This window comes from Mustelus asterias, chromosome 14 (assembly GCF_964213995.1).
Source record: "Mustelus asterias chromosome 14, sMusAst1.hap1.1, whole genome shotgun sequence".
Taxonomy (NCBI): domain Eukaryota; kingdom Metazoa; phylum Chordata; class Chondrichthyes; order Carcharhiniformes; family Triakidae; genus Mustelus; species Mustelus asterias.
This window is the reverse complement of record NC_135814.1, coordinates 43,260,247-43,278,399: the sequence shown is the minus strand read 5'-3', so window position 1 is coordinate 43,278,399 and position 18,153 is coordinate 43,260,247. Positions and strand designations below refer to the sequence as shown.

Sequence of the window (18,153 nt, the reverse complement as noted above, 5' to 3'; positions counted from 1 at the left end):
TGGCAAGAGGTGCTCCCTGATGCGCTCCATTCTATTCGCTCCCTCCTGTGTACGGCAACCAATGCTACTCCCCACGAGAGGATGTTCTCATTCCCTCGGAAGTCTTCCTCGGGGACCTCATTACCGTCTTGGTTGACATATTCAGGACCCGTCCTCCTGCGGCGACATGTAAGGGCCCGCAAGTCCGACCCATTGGTCGAACAGGTCCATCTCCTCCACGCCAACCCTCAGTATGCCTATGTGGCATATCCTGACGGGCGAGAGGACACGGTCTCGATCCGAGACCTGGCGCCAGCAGGGGACGTAGCAACCCCTGCTGCTCCCATACCCCCAGTAACAAACCCTTTATCTCTTATTTCTTCCCCGGACACAGCGCGGGCAGCATCGGGACCATTGCTTAACCATTTTACTCCCATGTACAGCTTGCCTGAGCCCAGAAGATGGTCGCCACCGCAGGGCGTGTCAGGATCCCCTGGACTACCATCACCTCAGTGTCAACCGGCCTGTGAGTCCGTGGAAGAACAGCTGGACGCCGTTTTGGGGAGAACGCCACCGCAAGTGCCTACTCCGGTGTCACCGCCGGTATTGAGGGGGTCACAACGACGGTGCGGTCCCCCTGACCGTCTGAACTTATAGACTGCTGACACTTTATTCTGTCTTTTTGTACCCCGCCGGCCTTTGTTTTCAAAGGAGGGGTGAATGTGGTGAACCATTGTTGGTTCCCACTGGATAGTGCTGAGCCAGGGGCTGGCCAGGACTACAAGGATGTACATAGGTTACTGTTGGGTTGTGCTATTGTTGCTGTTGGGTTAGGGTGGGGTTGTTACACCTTTGTACTGTAGTGTTGTGGCACATCCCAGTTGGGCTCCGCCTCCTGGGAGAGGTATAAGAGTCCCTGCTCTGGCCGGGACCCCTTCAGTCTGGGATAGTGTATATAAGTTCTGGTAGCTTCGTTAACAGTAAATAAAAGCCTTTCATTTACTGAGCTTCAAGCCTCGTGTCTGAATAGCGCATCACATACTATATACAATACAATCCCAGACTAAAGGGTCACCAGGTAGTGCAGTGACCTTTATACTCCTCCAGGTAGGCGGAGCCAACTGGAGTGTACCACAGAACAATATCAACAGGTAGAACAGCCCAACCCTGACCCCAACAGTGACAACAGTAACATATCTACAAGTACCCATAGTGCTGACCATCTATGGTTCAGTACTCATAGTGGTAACCAACTATGGTTCACCACACAAACCACATTGCATTCTTTGAAAAAACAACAGAGAGAGTAGACATGGGCAATGTTTTAGATGTAATTTATCTAGATTTCTAAAAGGCCTTTGATAAGTTGCCACAAAAATGATTCAGGGATAAGATCAGAGCATGCGGCGTCAGAGGACAAGCAGCAGAATTAATCACTGGCTAGTTGCAACATAAATGCAGAGAACAGGAGTAAAGGGTAGCTTTTCAGAGTGGCACAATAATTTATGCTGGGACCACTTCTTTCAAATATATATGAATAATTTGGACTTTTGAATCAAAAACAAGTTCCACGTTACAAATGACATCAAATTGGGGGATAGTCAATAGTGAGGAGGATTGCAACAAATTGCATGGAGACATTAATAAGCTTGCAGAATTGGCATATGATTGGAAAACTTAATTTTAATACAGCAAATTGTGAGCAATTACTTTTGGCCGAGAGCCCAGACTTTCATTACTTTGTTGTAACAGTTGCACAGAAGGGAACACATTGCTCGATTAACCTCTCAAGCTTTATTTCTTTGATCTCTTTTGTCAATGGCTCAATATTTATAACACAATATAAAGAGATGACAAGGGCTTATAGTTTCTGTCATTGATACTTTAAAGGTCTGGTTGATTGACACTTTTATAGGGTTGTTGCAGCAGCAATTTGTAAAGAAAGTTATGACCGGCTGTTTTTCAAATCTTTCCACACATGCCATTGTGACTGTAGGGACCATTGACTTTGTACAGATTATATAGTATGTAAATTGGCATGGAAGTTCGATCAGTTTGTATGGAATGTATGAGGCGTCATTGGGGGTGGCAAGGGAGGCAAGAGTTGACATGAAAGGTATGGGAAGCCATTGGGGTTGGGTGGAGGACATGAGTTGATATGGGGGGGAGGGGGCTTGGGTAAGACCTTTTGAAATTATTTTTCAAAAGGTTGCTACATCCAAACGATGCTTCATGACTCCATTAAAGAGTCGTAAACCATGGGCCCTTGAGAAACTAGCCTGACTCCATGATAACTGTGGGTTGCTATGTGATGTTGACTCTCCTCCTTCCCCCCCACTCAATGGAGCTGGCCAGGTTGGAAATTCCGACTATGGGTTTGCTGCTTCCACCCTTCTCCCACACCAGCAAAAATTGGGGAAGATGGGAATGTGGACGGAATTCCGGAATCAGGTTCTGTCGACGTTTTTAAACATCCGTGGAGTCTGAGAGGTTCTGGTCCCATATCTTCAGCGAAACTCCAGAGAAAGTCACCGATGCTGTTTCTTCACAAGTTATGCCAGTGTTACAATGGGAGATTTGGAGAATCATAATATAAATTTTAGGTGATAATCAATATTGCTTTCCTTACCTCTGCCTTGAGGCTATATAAACAGGCTTTCTCAAAAGGAAAGATCTTAATGTTCTGTGTGATGTCAGCATATTCAAAAGGTGGAACGCCTTTGCGGAGTGCGGTAAGAATATTTTCTGCTTCTGTTAAATAAGACAGGGCCTGGAAAGATGATACATACAAATAAAGTCAAAGTATACAATAAATCAGCTAGATTTCCATCATGCCTTTTTACATGCAGTTCAGACTTACACACATTTGATTTGTTGAAACTTTTTTCATATTTATATAGTTGAACTTATTTATCACTTGGCGTGCTACTTGTTCAATTGAGATTGGTGCATGGTGGATCCTGAAATCTGCCTCTTAAAGCGACTTATTAGACCTTGCTAATTTTTAGGGAGTGCAAGGTTCATTTGTAAAGTTTATAAAGTTTATTTATTTGCATCACAAGCAGGCTTACATTAATACTGCAGTGAAGTTACTGTGAAAATCCCCTAATCGCCACACTCTGGCGTCTGTTTTGGGTACACAGAGGGAAAATTTAGCATGGCCAATGCACCAAACCAGCACATCTTTTGGATTGTGGGAGGAAACCGGAGCACCTGGAGGAAACCCACGCAGACATGGGGAGAACATGCAGACTCCACACAGTGACCCAAGCCAGGAATTGAACCCAGATCCCTGGCGCTGTGAGGCAACAGTGCTAACCATTGTGCCACCGTTACTCTTGGTGTGAAAAATACTGGTTGATTTAACTCCCAAATGACTTAGTTCTAACTTCAAGATTATACCCTCCTCCATTGAATTCCTCCAATAAAAAAAATGGCAGATTTTGGCCTAGGTTTGGTTTGGAATGTCTGAAAAAGGACCACATGTATTCAGCAGAGATGCCAAAGCTTTGCAGAGTGGATACAGGTTGCCCTGTTGCCAATTTGATATGCATTGTGCCCATTTTACACCAGACAAACTGGTACAATTCTTACCAATTTCTGCACCATAGTCTCTGCAGCTTTTCTAATGATTCCCTTTATTATTTTCAAAACCTTCATTCGATTACCCCTTAATTTTATAAACTGAAAGAAATAGAGCAGACGTTTAAAAACATTTTCTCATAATTCACCCCCTTAAAATCTGGCACCATTTTGGTGAATCTGTGCTGTATCCATTCCAAGGCCAACATACTTTCCTGAAGTTTGATATCTGGACTGGATGCAACGTTTCAGATGGGGCTCCTGCCATGGCTCCATACAACTGAGACAACACCTTCCTTGCTTTTGAATTTGAACACCTTCAGGTAAGACCCTTTTGTTAATTTTTGTATCTGCACTATAATGTTAGTTATTGGTGTACATAAGTGCCCAAATCCCTTAGTTCCTCTGCAATTTGAGTCCCTCCCCATTAAGAAAATATTGCAATGTGTCTTTCTCAAATGAAAAAGTGGATAACACCACACATAATCTCATTGAATAATAGCTGCCTGAGGGAAAAAAGATCAGTGCTGCTAAGTATCTTGACAGGTTGGTTTAGCGGGAGCACAAAGACAAGAGTAGGCCATCTGAAGATGTTACTAAGGAACGCTGTATGAAAATAGTGGGCTTCAACAACGAATCAAAGAAGATCTATGCCAGCTACTTCATAAAGGCCTGTTGCCAAGATCATTTGTCTGGACTATTCTGTCTGTGGCTGTGACAGTGACAACTGCACTTTAATTTTATGTCACTAGCTCATTTCAAAGGGGAACTTACATTGAGTAACACAATTATTAGCTATGACAGACCTTTCAGGAGAAGATTGATTTGATTTAATTTATTATTGTCACATGTATTAGTATAGAATGAAAAGTATTGTTTCTTGTGCACTATACAGCCAAAGCATACCGTACATAGGGAAGGAAAGGAGAGAGTGTAGAATGTAGCGTTACAGTCATAGCTAGGGCGTAAAGAAAGATCAACTTAATGTGAGGTAGGTCCATTCAAAAGTCTAATGGCAGCAGGGAAGAAGCTGTTTTTGAGACGATTGGTATGTGATCTCAGACTTTTGTATCTTTTTCCGACAAGAAAAAGTGGAAGAGAATATGTCCGGGGTTTGTGGGGTCCTTGATTATGCTGGCTGCTTTGCCGAGGCAGCGGAAATGTAGACAGAGTCAATGGATGGGAGGCTGGTTTGAGTGATGGACTGGGCTTGATTCATGACCCTTTGTTGTTTCTTGTGGTCTTGAACTGGAGAATTCATCAGGTTTGAAGTAACAGCAAGACAGCAGAACAGATCTAGCAGCTTAAAACTAGGCATTTGTGAGGCTCCGTAGGCCACCAGCAGAAGCAGAATTGTATTCAACCACAATCTGTAACCACATAGCCCTCACTCTACCATTACCAGCAAGCCAAGGGATCAATCCTGATTCAATGCAGGAGGGCACGCCAGGAACAGCATCAGGCATAGCTAAAAGGTAGGTGCTAACCTGTTGAAGCACCAACATAGGATAATCTGCATGCTGAACAGAACAAGTAGTAGGGAGAGCTAAACAATCCCACAATCAATCAATTGGATCAAAGCTCTGTAGTCTTGTCATATCCAAGAGTGATAAGTAGTGCACAATTAAACAACGAACCAATATCCTAACCTCGATGATAAGGGACCCAAGCATCAGTGCAAAAGACAAGTCTGAAGCATTTGCAACCATCTTTGGTTGCACCAGAAGTGTTGAGTGGTTGATTCATCTCAGCCTCCTCCTGAGGTCCCCAGCACCACAGGTACCAATCTTCAGCCAATTGGATTCACTCCACGTGATAACAAAAAACAGCTGAAGTAATCGGATTCTAAAAAGGCTATAGGTCCTGAGAACATCCAGAGAATAGTACTGAAATACTTGTGCTCCCAAGTGAGCTGCATCCCTAGCCAAGTTAGTCCAGTACAACTACAACACTGGCGTCTGTCTGACAATGTGGAAAATTGCCCAGGTATGTCCTATCCAATCCAACTAATTTCCACCCCATCAGCCTCCTCCTGTTGTTGAAAGTACAAAATCTTGGAATTCACTTTCAGATAGCACTGCGAGGTCAAAGTGTCGATGTGTGCTCGGGGAAGGTATATTAAATTTTATTGACTTGAAAGTGGAGGCAAGAGGAAACCAAGAAAGATGTTTTTTTTATTTTGGAAAAGTTGAGTTCAATGAGGCACTGAGAAAAATGGTATCTGGGATGAAAGGGGAAAAAGATACTTAAAGAAGATTGTTGAGCTGAGTTGAGGGAGTTTGAGGGGAGGAGATGTTCTGAGACTAGCTCAATGCTGGGAAAATATGTGGAATTTGGGAATTTGAAGGAGCCATCCAGCTTTCAAGCCAGTAAAGTATTTGGCTGGAATGGTATGGCCATTCATGCCGCCAGGATTTTCCCATCCCGCTGCAGTGAACGGAGATTTGGTTGGAGCGTTGCATGAATGGCCGGTGAGATCGTGCCTTTTGTTTTCAAAAAGCAGTTTGTTTCTGAACCCTCTTGGATTTTCAGAGTGGAAGTGTTTGAGATAAATACCTTTATTCAAGCGACAGCAGTTTTTGCTTTGGGTAATATTATTGGATTTTTCCAGCTAAGCATCTGTGAGGAAGTTGTTGCTAAGAAGGTAGTTCATTGTATGTTCTGACCAAGTGGATTTTTGGGGATTGTTTTGTGAGACTGTTTTAATTGTGTTTAAGTTTTATTTCTTGCTAATTTTTAAATTCTAGAGGTGTTTCTGGAGTTCTATGCTTTTAGGATCAGTAGCTTTTCCTCCTCATTTTCAAAATACAAAAAATAAGTGGTTATAAACAGTAGGACAAGTTTCCCCTGGGACCTGGCTTGCTCAGAAAATAGAATCTGCTTTGGTTGTAACACCTTATTGAACAGGTTCAGTTGCCAGGAGGTTGTGATCCAGTGGTTAATTTTCAGTATACACCATCATCCATCTGATGAGGATGGCCGAGTCACCACAGAAGTCATTAGTTTCATAATGTGTGTGTACTGATGGAATCAGCATGCCACAGGAGGCGGGGCTAGGATTTAAAGAGTATTTTACATTCTATTTAAATGCTATTAGTGGGTCCAGGACTGAATTCTCCGGGCCCGCTAGTATCTCTGACCCCGCCAGACTGTTTCACTCCAGTGGGCATTACAGTAGCTCCCCACTTTCGGGTAGCTAGTGGCCTGACCCTGCTGGAGTGAAGGGGGGAAATCAGGGCCCCACAGGAGGTCAGGCAGTGCGGGGGTGCCCCCTGGACATGGACACCTGGCAGTGCCAGCCTGTGTGCCCCCTGGCACTGTCCAAGGGGCAAAGTGCCTATGGCCAGGAGACACCTTGGCATTGTCCTCCGAGCATGGGGCAGTGCCAAGGCGGTGGGGCCTATTGTGGGTGGGGCCTAGGAGCAATCGGTAGGGGTGGGGGGTCCCGCTGACACTCTGCATGGGGATCGATGGGAGCTGGAAGGAGGTCACCAATTGGAGCAGGCTGGGCGGGCTCTGCTGGATGGGGGTCTGCCGGGGGGTGGTCTGCCTGTGGGGTCATAGAGTCATAGAGGTTTACAGCATGGAAACAGGCCCTTCGGACCAACTTGTCCATGCTGCCCTTTTTTTTTAAAACCCCTAAGCTAGTCCCAATTGCCCGCATTTGTCCCATATCCTTCTATACCCAGCTTACCCATGTAACTGTCTAAATGCTTTTTTAAAGGACAAAATTGTACCCGCCTCTACTGTTACCTCTGGCAGCTTGTTCCAGGCACTCACCACCCTCTGTGTGAAAAAATTGTCCTTCTGAACACTTTTGTATCTCTCCCCTACCTTAAACCTATGCCCACTCGGTTTAGACTCCTCTACCTTTGGGAAAAGATATTTACTATCGAGCTGATCTGTGCCCCTCATTATTTTATAGACCTCTATAAGATCACCCCTCAGTCTTCTACGCTCCTGAGAAAAAAGTCCCAGTCTATCTAGCCTCTCCTTATAACTCAAACCATCAAGTCCCGGTAGCATCCTAGTAAATCCTTTCTGCACTCTTTCTAGTTTAATAATATCCTTTCTATAAAAGGGTGACCAGAGCTGTCCACAGTATTCCAAGTGTGGCCTTACCAATGTCTTGTACAACTTCAACAAGACGTCCCGACTCCTGTATTCAAATGGTGTTGGGGGATTATCACTGCTGGGGGTGGGGGGGGGGGTACTGAAGATCGGGGCAGGCCGGGACGGGGGGGTTTGGGACTGGCCCGCGAATGGATGGGGGGCCGCGATCAGACCGTGACAGTCTGGTGGTGCAGCAGTGCGGAGATCCCGGGCTGGCCAGTGATCAAGCTGACCAGCAAATAAGAGGCTGACACTTTGGGGCCATTACACGTGTGCAGAAGCTGGCTGGTTTCAGCCTCTCCAGCATGAATAGGCCTCACCCCCTGAATTTAATGATATTCACTCTGGAGGCCTCTGCATTGCACAGAGTGTGGGAGATTCTGGTCTGAACTTCCACTGAAAAAAACAACGTAAATTACTCCAGTTTTCCCGCAAATTCAACACTTAGGGCGCGATTTTGCCATTGCGTTGCACCCGTTTTCGGGCACAAAAACATGTTAAAGTCAGGCATGGGGCAAATAGTGTGATCCGTGCCTGCTTCCGCGCAGATTCCCACTTTACCAAGGCCCGAAAATGGCCGCAATCAGAACCACGCCCGAAACGGGCTGACATCAATTAAAATGTATTTGCATGCATTTAAATTGACTTAATGAGCTGCACGCCTAATCTTACCTGCATTTCCCCCTTTACCATCATGTTCACCCATCCAGATTCGGCGCAAAACAGACATGCTCGGCAATGGTCTGTTTCAGGCGCTCCAGCTTCTGAAGACGTAAGTTCAGAGCTTCCGGCGGCTCTCTAACTCAGATCGGTGGTGGGGGGGCGGAGGGAGGCCAGATCATTCTCTGGTGGGGGGAAGGGAGGAGGAGGCGGGCCAGGTGTATCTTTGGTGGGGGGAGGGAAGTGCGCCAGATCACTCTCTGGAGTGGGGGGGCGGAGGAGCGAGGCCAGATCATTCTCTGGTGGGGGGGAAGGAGGGCCAGATCGTTCTCTGGTGGACTGGGGGGAGGGGAGGAGGCGGGCCAGATCGTTCTCTGGTAGGGGGTAGGGGAAGAGGGAGGCCTGATTATTCTCTGGTTGGGGGAGGGGTAGAGAGGCCAGATGGTTCTCTGGTGGCGGGGGCGGAGGAGGAGGGAGGGCCAGATCATTCTCTGGTTGGGGGGGGGGGGGGGGGGGGGGAGGATGGAAGGCCAGATCGTTCTCTGGTGGAAGGAGGAGGAGAGGATGAGGGCCAGATCGCTCTCTGGTGGAGGGGAGAAGGAGGGAGGCCCGATCATTCTCTGGTGGCGGGGGGAGGGAGGCCAGATGGCTCTCTGGTGTGGACGGGCCGGGGGGGAGGGGCAGAAGTACGGGGGGTCCACTGCCACTCTGCATGCGACCGGTGGGGAGGAAGGGGGGCAGGGGGTCGCGATCGGTCTGGGTAGCGGAGGGGGTGGGTGGATAAGGGGGACAGTCATGTTGTGGGAGTGGGGCGATGTCTGTGGGGGCCATCGCTCCTGGGCCGCTTTATCCACTTTTGCGGCCCATGTGCGATGTGACAGGGGAGCATTTTTCAAATCTTTTTTACTGCGCATGCGCACTTGAAGGCTCCAATTGGAGCAGCAGCGTTTCGGGCGTGATAAGCCCCGCCCACAGCACGATTCAGACTCGCGATTTTGTTTTCAGGCTAAGTGCGTATGGGGGCACCTGAGAACAAGTTTCCAAGTCGGACCTGAATTGCGCCCAGATTCAGCACTCAGAATCAAAATGGTAAAATCGCTCCCTTAGAATTTTTTTGGGAGAATTACCCCCATATGCTTTCCAGGTCTCACCAATGTAGACGAATGTGCTGAGGACACAGGCTTGGTAAACTGACAGTTTGGCATTCTCACTATTATCCCACACTCCCTCAGCTTGGACACAACAGCTGAAGCTTTTACAATCTGAAGCTATCGACAATCTCCAGTATCGAATCATCAATGCTGTTAGGTGGCAGTGCGGCAACATCCTACACCATGACATTTGTCTTCCTGAGGCTGATGGTCAAACCAAACTGTTTACCGGCATTAGAGAGACTGTCCACTTTGCTGTAGGTGTTTCTCAGGATGGAATGCTGGTGTAGTATCTCTGATGAGGGCTTGGAACACTTTTACCTTGAGTCTCAGCTGAGCAAGCTGAACATCTTACTATCAATTCTGGTACCCCCTTTATAGATCACCTGAAAGTATATGACAGCAGCAATGCAATGAACATGCCAAAGAATGTCAGTGCCAGAATAAAACTCTGTTTAACCCCACTGTGGATTTCAAAGAGTTTTAATATTTCTCTGTAACAACTGCTCTTATCCATCTCAAAAAGAGATTCCATTAAGAAGCTTCAGCAGACAGCCAGTTTCCTCCAGCAGCTTAAAAAGACCGCTTCTGCTCACATGGTCGAAAGCCTTGGTGAGATTGATGAAGGAAATATGGGCGGCACAGTGATTAGTACTGCTGCCTCACAGTGCCAGGTTCGATTTCCAGCTTGGGTCACTCTCTGTGTGGAGTCTGCACGTTCTCCCCGTGTCTGTGTGGGTTTCCTTCAGGTGCTCTGGTTTCCTCCCACAGTCTGAAAGACACCTGGTTAGGTGCATTGGCTATGCTAAAATTCTCCCTCAGTGTACCCGAACAGGCGCCGGAGTGTGGCGACTAGCGGATTTCCATAATAACTTCACTTCAGTGTTAATGTAAGCTTACTTGTGACACTAATAAATAAACTTTAAAAAAATACGGTGGTATCTGTTCACAGTTGCCAAACTGAGAAGATCATGTCAATTGTAGACCTTCCAGTTCTGAAACCACACTGGGAAGTGTTCAGTCAAAACTGACAGTCTGACAAGGGCAAATATTTCCCTATAATGCTCAGCAGGGAGGTAATTTGATAGTTGCTGCCACCATGGTAGCCAACCATGGTAGTATAAAGTCACTGTTTGCATAATGCATATCCAGGGGCACTGCTCCCTCCCTCTAACAAACAGAGAAGTTCATGCAGATGCTGCAGGAATGTTGGCTTCCTTTGTTTGAGTTTAGGTTGTATAACATCAGCACCTGATGTTTTACCCATGGCAGGCAAGTCGATAGCTTTGCCAAGCTTCTCCACTATGGGTTTGATAACTAACAGGCTTTCTATGATGTTGAGAGCTTCTTCGATGTTCTCCATAGAGTACAACTCAAGGTAAGATTCCACCCATCTCTCCAAATGTTTATTGAAATTGGTAATGACCTCTCCAGCCTTGTTTTCAATGAAGCTACTTTTGTTGCTGAAGGACCTATTGCCTTTACAGTTCTTTTATACATACCCTTAGCATTCCCTTTCTTGAAGGACATTTGGATATTCTGGCAGAGTTGCAATCAGTAGTCATTGATAGACTGTCTAGCAGTCTGTTTGACTTTACTTTGAGTGGTTTTAGTGTGTTCAGTTTTCCCACTTGGGTCTCTCTTGTAATTAATGATAGTGGACCAATTGGCATCAATGACAGGTTAGCCTTGAACCAGTCAGCATTTTTCTACTCTTGTTTGCCATATGTTGAGAGTGTGGTATTGTAGATGATGTCACTAAGGTATGTTCCATTTCACTTGTGCACTGCGTGGAAATGATGGAGAGCACCAGTTCAACTGCGTCGCAGAACTGTTGGTTCTTATCTAGGTGAGCAGCACGGCTGACATTGATGTGAGGACAGCATTTCTACTCTGAATGAAAAAAGCTTCCATGATTTCATCCTCATCCTATGCATACCAAGGAGTGATAGGTTTCACAGTCAGCACTGTAGTAGCTAGAATTACATCTCTCCCGCTCTCTTGCCCCTGCAGGGAAGAGTAATCTGTGGCTAGTAGTGTACCAGTGATGGTGTATCCCTTTACAGGCCCAGCCTGGTCCTTCTCCAGTGTCTCCTCTTGGACTTGTACTGATCTTGTAGCCGGTTTTCATGCGGATCCACTGTGGAATCGGCCGGTTCTGCTTCATCTTCTTAGCGAGGAATCGCTTCATCCTGAAGGTTTTGTGAGATGGCATGGCCGCACGTCCACTCCGGCAGGAGGGATTCGTTCCTCCGGTGGGGAGGAGGGATCGCCCGCAGAGTGGCGGTGGACCCCCCTGCCCCCTCCCTCCCCACCGATCAGCCGCAGACTGGCGGCGGACCTCCCCCCCCGACCAGAGGATGATCTGGGTCCCACTCCCCCTCCTCCTCCCACCCCCCACCCCCCCCCAACCAGAGGATGACCTGGGTCAGAGAGCCGTTGGAGGCTCTGACCCCGCTCTTCGGAAGCTGCAGCGATGACGTCAGACTTTTATTTTGCAGGTTGTTTACAGCGCAGATGCGGAATGGGCCAGAAGACGGTAAAGTGGGATTTGGCGGTAGAGTTGAGTACACGGTTCATTAAGTCGATTTAAATGCATGCAAATGCATTTAAATCATCAGTCCGCCTGATTTGTCGGTAAAGCCGCGATCTGCTTGGAATCGGGTGCAGATCGTGGTATAGGCCCGACGCCCAACTTTACCGCGATTTTGGTAAAATCGGGCCCAATATGTTTGGTATTATTTAGTTGCAAGAGTTGCTGGAATTTTTTTGAAAATTTATTTTATGGTATGTGGGCAACACTGACTAGACCAGCATTTATTATCCATCCCTAGTTGCGTTTGAAAGATGGTGGTGAGCTGGTGTGTGCGACACAGCCCGGTGATATGAAATAGGGAGGACTTGGATGATGAGGCGATGGAAGAGCTGCACAACTCCTCTGATGGTGAGGAAGTGAGAGGGTGATGGAGTCCTAGAAGGTGACGCTGCAGGTGAAGAGGCCATTGTACTGGCCAGATGAATCTGGTGTTCATGAGGCCCTCATGGCAACAAGCTTTCAGGAGGATTATAACAAGATGTAGTGAGGACACTCCTGAGAGAATCATATTGTAGTTGGGAAGATTTGACACCTATCTGGCAGGGGTCTGCACATTTACACTATGTGAAGAAGGTTCATATTGTGGAGATGCTGTTGAGATACAGCAGGCACATGGACTTGAAGAGCACTTGACATTTTGGGCCCGATTTTACCAAAAATTCACGCCCGTTTTCGGGTGCGAAATCGTGGTAAAATGGGGCGTCGAGCCTTTAACGTGATCTGCACCCGAATCCAAGCAGATCGCGGCTTTACCAACACCCGATTCGGGCGCGGGTCTGGCCCACACCCGAATCGGGCGGCCCGACGATTTGCATGCATTTAAATCGACTTAATGAACCGCGCGCCCAACTCTACCACCAAATCCCACTTTACCACCGCGCAGCCCAATCCGGATCCACGATTTTAGCGATCTGCAGAATAAAAGTCCGAAGCGGATTTCTATTCTGCAGGGGAATCCCCGAATCCCATCCTCCCCAACCATCCTTCGCGGACCCCCCCGCTAACCACCCCGGCAGACCCCCCCCGCCGGCCTTCCCGGGATCGGACACCCCTGGGAGGCACGCCCCCCTCGGCAGAGCACACCCCCAATCTACCTCGATCGCTGGTCTCCCTCCACCATCCTTCTGACCTACAGTCCCTCGAGAGCCTGCAGCACCTTCCTGACCTTCTGCTGGCGTCCGCCGGAGGAGGGGGCCGGGCTCAGATGGATCTCTGGTTGGCGGTGGTGGCGGGGGGGGGGGGGGGGGGGGGGAGAGGATGGACTTGGGAGAATCTTGCAAACTGCAAATAATGTAGCATCGTCTTTGTGCTGCCAAATTATCTTTGGGAAAGGTAATTAAACTACAGTGTCCTAGTGAGCAATTAGTGACCTGTATAATACATTTGTGATCTATAACTGGATTGTTGATGCTCAAATGTTCAGAGTCCTGTGGTGAACCTGGAAGAATTGTCCCCGTGGTGGAACTTGGTTGGAAATAAGATTCAAGGAGATTACTAAATCTTGTTTTCATCTGAACATTGCACAGAATTAGAGGAATTCCCTTTGGAAGATAATGTCAAAATTATAATGGCAGGAACTAAAAACCTGACAGTCAAAAATTTGGGAAAATATTTCAAAATCTATATCCCCCCATCCATATTTTGAAATGATTCCAGGCTCGGATCTATTTGACACCCAGATTCGGCACTTAGACTCAAAATGGTAAAAGCAGGCCCTTTGGCAGGCATCATCATCTGTACCCCTCAGCACTACATATTTGACAGGAATCTGCCTCGTTATATTGATGAGATGCAACTGAAAGAAATTTTCACAGGATACGGCAATGTGATGGAACTTTGTATTAACACCAAGAACAGTGGCTGGAGGGGGTTGCAAAGAGCCAAGCACAGGGTCCAATGCCCATACATCAGCAAGGGAGGAAGATTGGAAAGGACTGGAGGAGTGAGGTGAGGCACTCGGTGCTTTTTCTCTTACAGAGTCACAGGCCTTACCCTGCTCTTTAATATCTTTTCTCCTATTTCTATTTCAAAAAACAGCCAACGAAGTAATCCCAAGAGCTTTCACAGCTTCTGTGAACTTTGATGGCAATCTTTTGTAACTGTTAATGGGTTTCAACAGCTGACTTTGTGCCCAGGCTTGCACATTTGCATATATACTCTTTCATCCAAAAGTCTGCTGGACTACCCTACACAGTATTGAAATTCAATGCAGCTTCTCAGTAGCTATGTCTACAGCTTTGGGCTTCCAGGCCTTTCTCTTAAATGTAAAATACCTGCAATAGGTTCTGTGCCAACTTAAAGTGTCCTTAGATACCTGGTAGAAGGACTTGCTTACACAGCCAGTGCACAACAAGGATGATACTTCCAAGTAGGAAAAGCATTCAATGGTGATCAGATTTCCAGATTTGAATTTAACACCTTTTGCTTCATCTAACTGGAAGGACCTTGAAGGCAGACTTGAATTCCATTCATGGCCAAAACTGGCAGCTGTGAGCTGTCTGGCTGCCTCGCATTTTTTTTATTCATTCGTGGGACATAGTTGTCGCTGACTGGCCAACAGTTATTGCCCATCCTCAGTTGCCCGAGGGCAGTTGAGAGTCAACCATATTGCTGTGACTCTGGAGTCACATGTAGGCCAGGCAAGGTAAGGATGACAGATTTCTTTCCCTAAAGAACATTAGTGAATCTGATGCGTTTTTCTAACAATCAACAATGGTTTAAGAACATAAGAACAATGAGCAGGAGTAGACCATCTGGCACCTCGAACCTGCTCTGCCATTCAATAAGATCTTTTTGTGGGCTCAGCTCCACTCACCATAACTCTTAATTCCTTTACTGTTCAAAAATCTATCCATCCTTGCCTCAAAAACATTCAACGAGATAGCGTCAACTGCTTCACGGGGCAGAGAATTCCACAGATTCACAACCCTTTGTGTGAAGAAGTTTCTCCTCAACTCAGTCCTAAATCTGCTCCCCCTTATTTTGAGGCTATGTCCCCTAGTTCTAGTTTCACCTGCCAGTGGAAACAACCTCCCTGTTTCTATCTTTTCTATTCCCTTCATAATTTTATATGTTCCTACAAGATCCCCCTCCTCATTCTTCTAAATTCCAATGAGTATAGTCCCAGTCTACTCAGTCTCTCCTCATAAGCCAACCCTCTCAACTCCGGAATCAACCTCATGAACCTCCTTTACACCCCCTCCAGTGCCAGTATATCCTTCCTTAAGTAAGGAGACCAAAGCTGTACACAGTACTCCAGGTGTGGCCTCACCGATACTTTATACAGCTGTAACATAACCTCACTGTTTTTAAACTCCATCCCTCTCGCAATGAAGGACAAAATTCCATGTGCCTTCTTGATTACCTGCTGCACCTGCAAACCAACTTTTTGCAATTCATGCATAAGGACACCTAGGTCCCTCTGCACAGCAGCATGCTGCAATTTTTTACCATTTAAATAATAGTCCATTTTGCTGTTATTCCTACCAAAATGGATGACCTCACATTTACCAACATTGTGTTCCATCTGCCAGACTCTTGCCCACTCACTTAGACAATCTATATCCCTCTGCAGACTTTCAGTGTCCTCTGCACACTTTGCTCTTCTACTCATCTTAGTGTCATCTGCAAACTTTGACAACTACACTTGGTCCCCAACTCCAAATCGTCTATGTAAATTGTAAACAATTGCAGTTCTAACACTGATCCCTGAGGCACACCAGAAAAACACCCATTTACCCCCACTCTTTACTTTCTGTTAGTTAACCAATCCTCTATCCATGCTAATACATTACTCATAACGCGGTGCACCTTTATCTTATGCAGCAGCCTTTTGTGTGGCACCTTGTCGAATGTTTCATGGTCATCAGTAGATCCTTAATTCCAGATATTTTTACTGAATTCAAATTTCACCATCTGCTGTGGCAGGATTCGAACCTGGGTCCCCAGAACATTAGCTGAGCTTATAGATTAATAGTTTAGTGATAATGTCATTTGCTATCACTCTCTTACCCAGTGCCATTCAACCCATCATCTGCTACCATCAAAATTGGCCAGACATGCAGAGCCGGGAGAAGAGGTAGAAAGAGCTGGCTTTAAATCTCAAAATGGCCTACGGCCCAACAGTTGGTTCCAGTGAACTGAGGATTTGAAATAGATAATTCAGACTTGAAGAGGAATCCATTTGCATGGACTTTACAAGGGGGGGCTGATGATATAAGGGGTACCTGCTTCAAAACAGCTGTCACCAACCTAATTGTGTTTCAGCCAGGTCTGAAGATTAAGCAAGTGGCACTGTCTGATAACCAGAAATGCAGAAAATGAGAAAGGAACTTGACGCATTCCATTACACAACTGATGGTTGCTGTTCAGAACCATAAGTGAACAATATTAATGATGTAATTCACACATCTTCCTTCAGTTTAATAAATGCAGAAAATGTTGGAAAAACTCAGCAGATCTGGCACAGAGACAAACAGAGCTTATGATCCTAATTTTACCGGCACTACTGCCCCGAAATCGGGGCAGGCGAGGTTCACGGAACGGCATTTCCCCGTTGGCCTCGGGCGCGATCTTACGAGTCTCGGGCAGCCGTGCAGGTAAAATCAGGGCCAATGTTTTGACTTCGTATGACTCTTCTTCAGAAATTTTATTTTATTTCTTATGTCTTTCTTTGCTTTCCTAGCTTCTGCATCTCTCTGATTATGATTACCTCTCCTCATCTTAATTCTCTAGTATGCCATGCTTTTTAATGGAGATGGTGAATGAATAGAACAATAAATTTTCAGCATTCATCATATCACAACATTTATATTGTGACAATATAAATGTTGCGTCTTGTATAAGCTATCCAACTTTACATTATGGAGGGTTTTTTTTACCCACTTGCTACCTATATCGACAATGGCAAAGAAACTAATAAAAATGACACAAAAAGAATTATATTTAAAATATTTTTTAAAAATGTAATTTTGCTTGAAATGCAGCTTTTCATATCCATGCAACTGATCTAGTAGTTAAGGGATTTGCGGTTAGTGGGTGAAGGGTGCATCTACTTTGTAGTTGAGAGAGTCAAGTATGGAAGCAACATGGACTGAATGATAAACAGATTGAATGCCCATGTAAGGAACCACATTTTCTTTCCATTCTTTTCAATGTTATAATGCACACTTGAATCCAAATTCCTTTGTATTGCAGGGTTTTCCTCTCCTTGAAGACCCTGTTTTTAAACTTTCCTCTCCTAGTTCCAATTTTTAATTCACAATTTTAAGTTTCTTTGGGGGCAATTTTCAACTTTGCCAGTCGGGCGGTACACCAATGGAATGGGGTAGTGCACCCACTCATTGTAGAGCCCGTCTGACTTTCATTTCCATTGAACTGTCTCCATTATAGTCGAGTGGTTAGCAACTAAAGAGTGAAGGTGGACATTACTCTCATCATGTTCCTTATTCTTGTTTCTTCTGTTTATAACTCTTAACTTTGATTGTCACTTGGCGCTTTTATACTTCTATCCTCTTATCACAATACCACTCTCTGACTGTATTTTATGGGCGGCACGGTAGCTCAATGGTTAGCACTGCTGCTTCACAGCTCCAGGGACCTGGGTTCGATTCCCAGCTCGGGTCACTGTCTGTGTGGAGTTTGCACATTCTCCTCGTGTCTGCGTGGGTTTCCTCCGGGTGCTCCGGTTTCCTCCCACAGTACAAAGATGTGCGGGTCAGGTTGATTGGCCATGCTAAAGATTGCCCCTTAGAGTCCTGAGATGCGTAGGTTAGAGGGATTAGCGAGTAAAATATGTAGGGATATGGGGGTAGGGCCTAGGTGGGATTGTGGTCGGTGCAGACGCGATGGGCCGAATGGCCTCCTTCTGCACTGTAGGGTTTCTATGATTCTATGATTCTCTCAATCTTATTCATCTGTACGAGAACAAAATCTGAAACAAAGATTTTTTTGAAACATTTCGTACCCAAAGCTTAAACCTAACCCTATCACATTATTTTATGAGCTACTCAATGCAAGGGCATATCCTCTTGACCTTCCATTCCATAGGATAATGAAAGGCGTATGTGGTAT

At 46.0% G+C, this 18,153-nt stretch overlaps 1 protein-coding gene across 1 annotated transcript in view; it reads right to left on the bottom strand.

Moving 5' to 3' along the window:
• LOC144503390 (adenylate cyclase type 10-like) overlaps window positions 1–18,153 on the bottom strand; it is a 159,077-nt gene that overhangs the window by 45,768 nt on the left and 95,156 nt on the right. Inside the window, exon 26 of the mRNA XM_078227701.1 lies at window positions 2,609–2,749. Within this exon, the coding sequence (XP_078083827.1) occupies window positions 2,609–2,749 (141 nt within the window). The remainder of the gene's footprint in view (window positions 1–2,608; window positions 2,750–18,153) is intronic.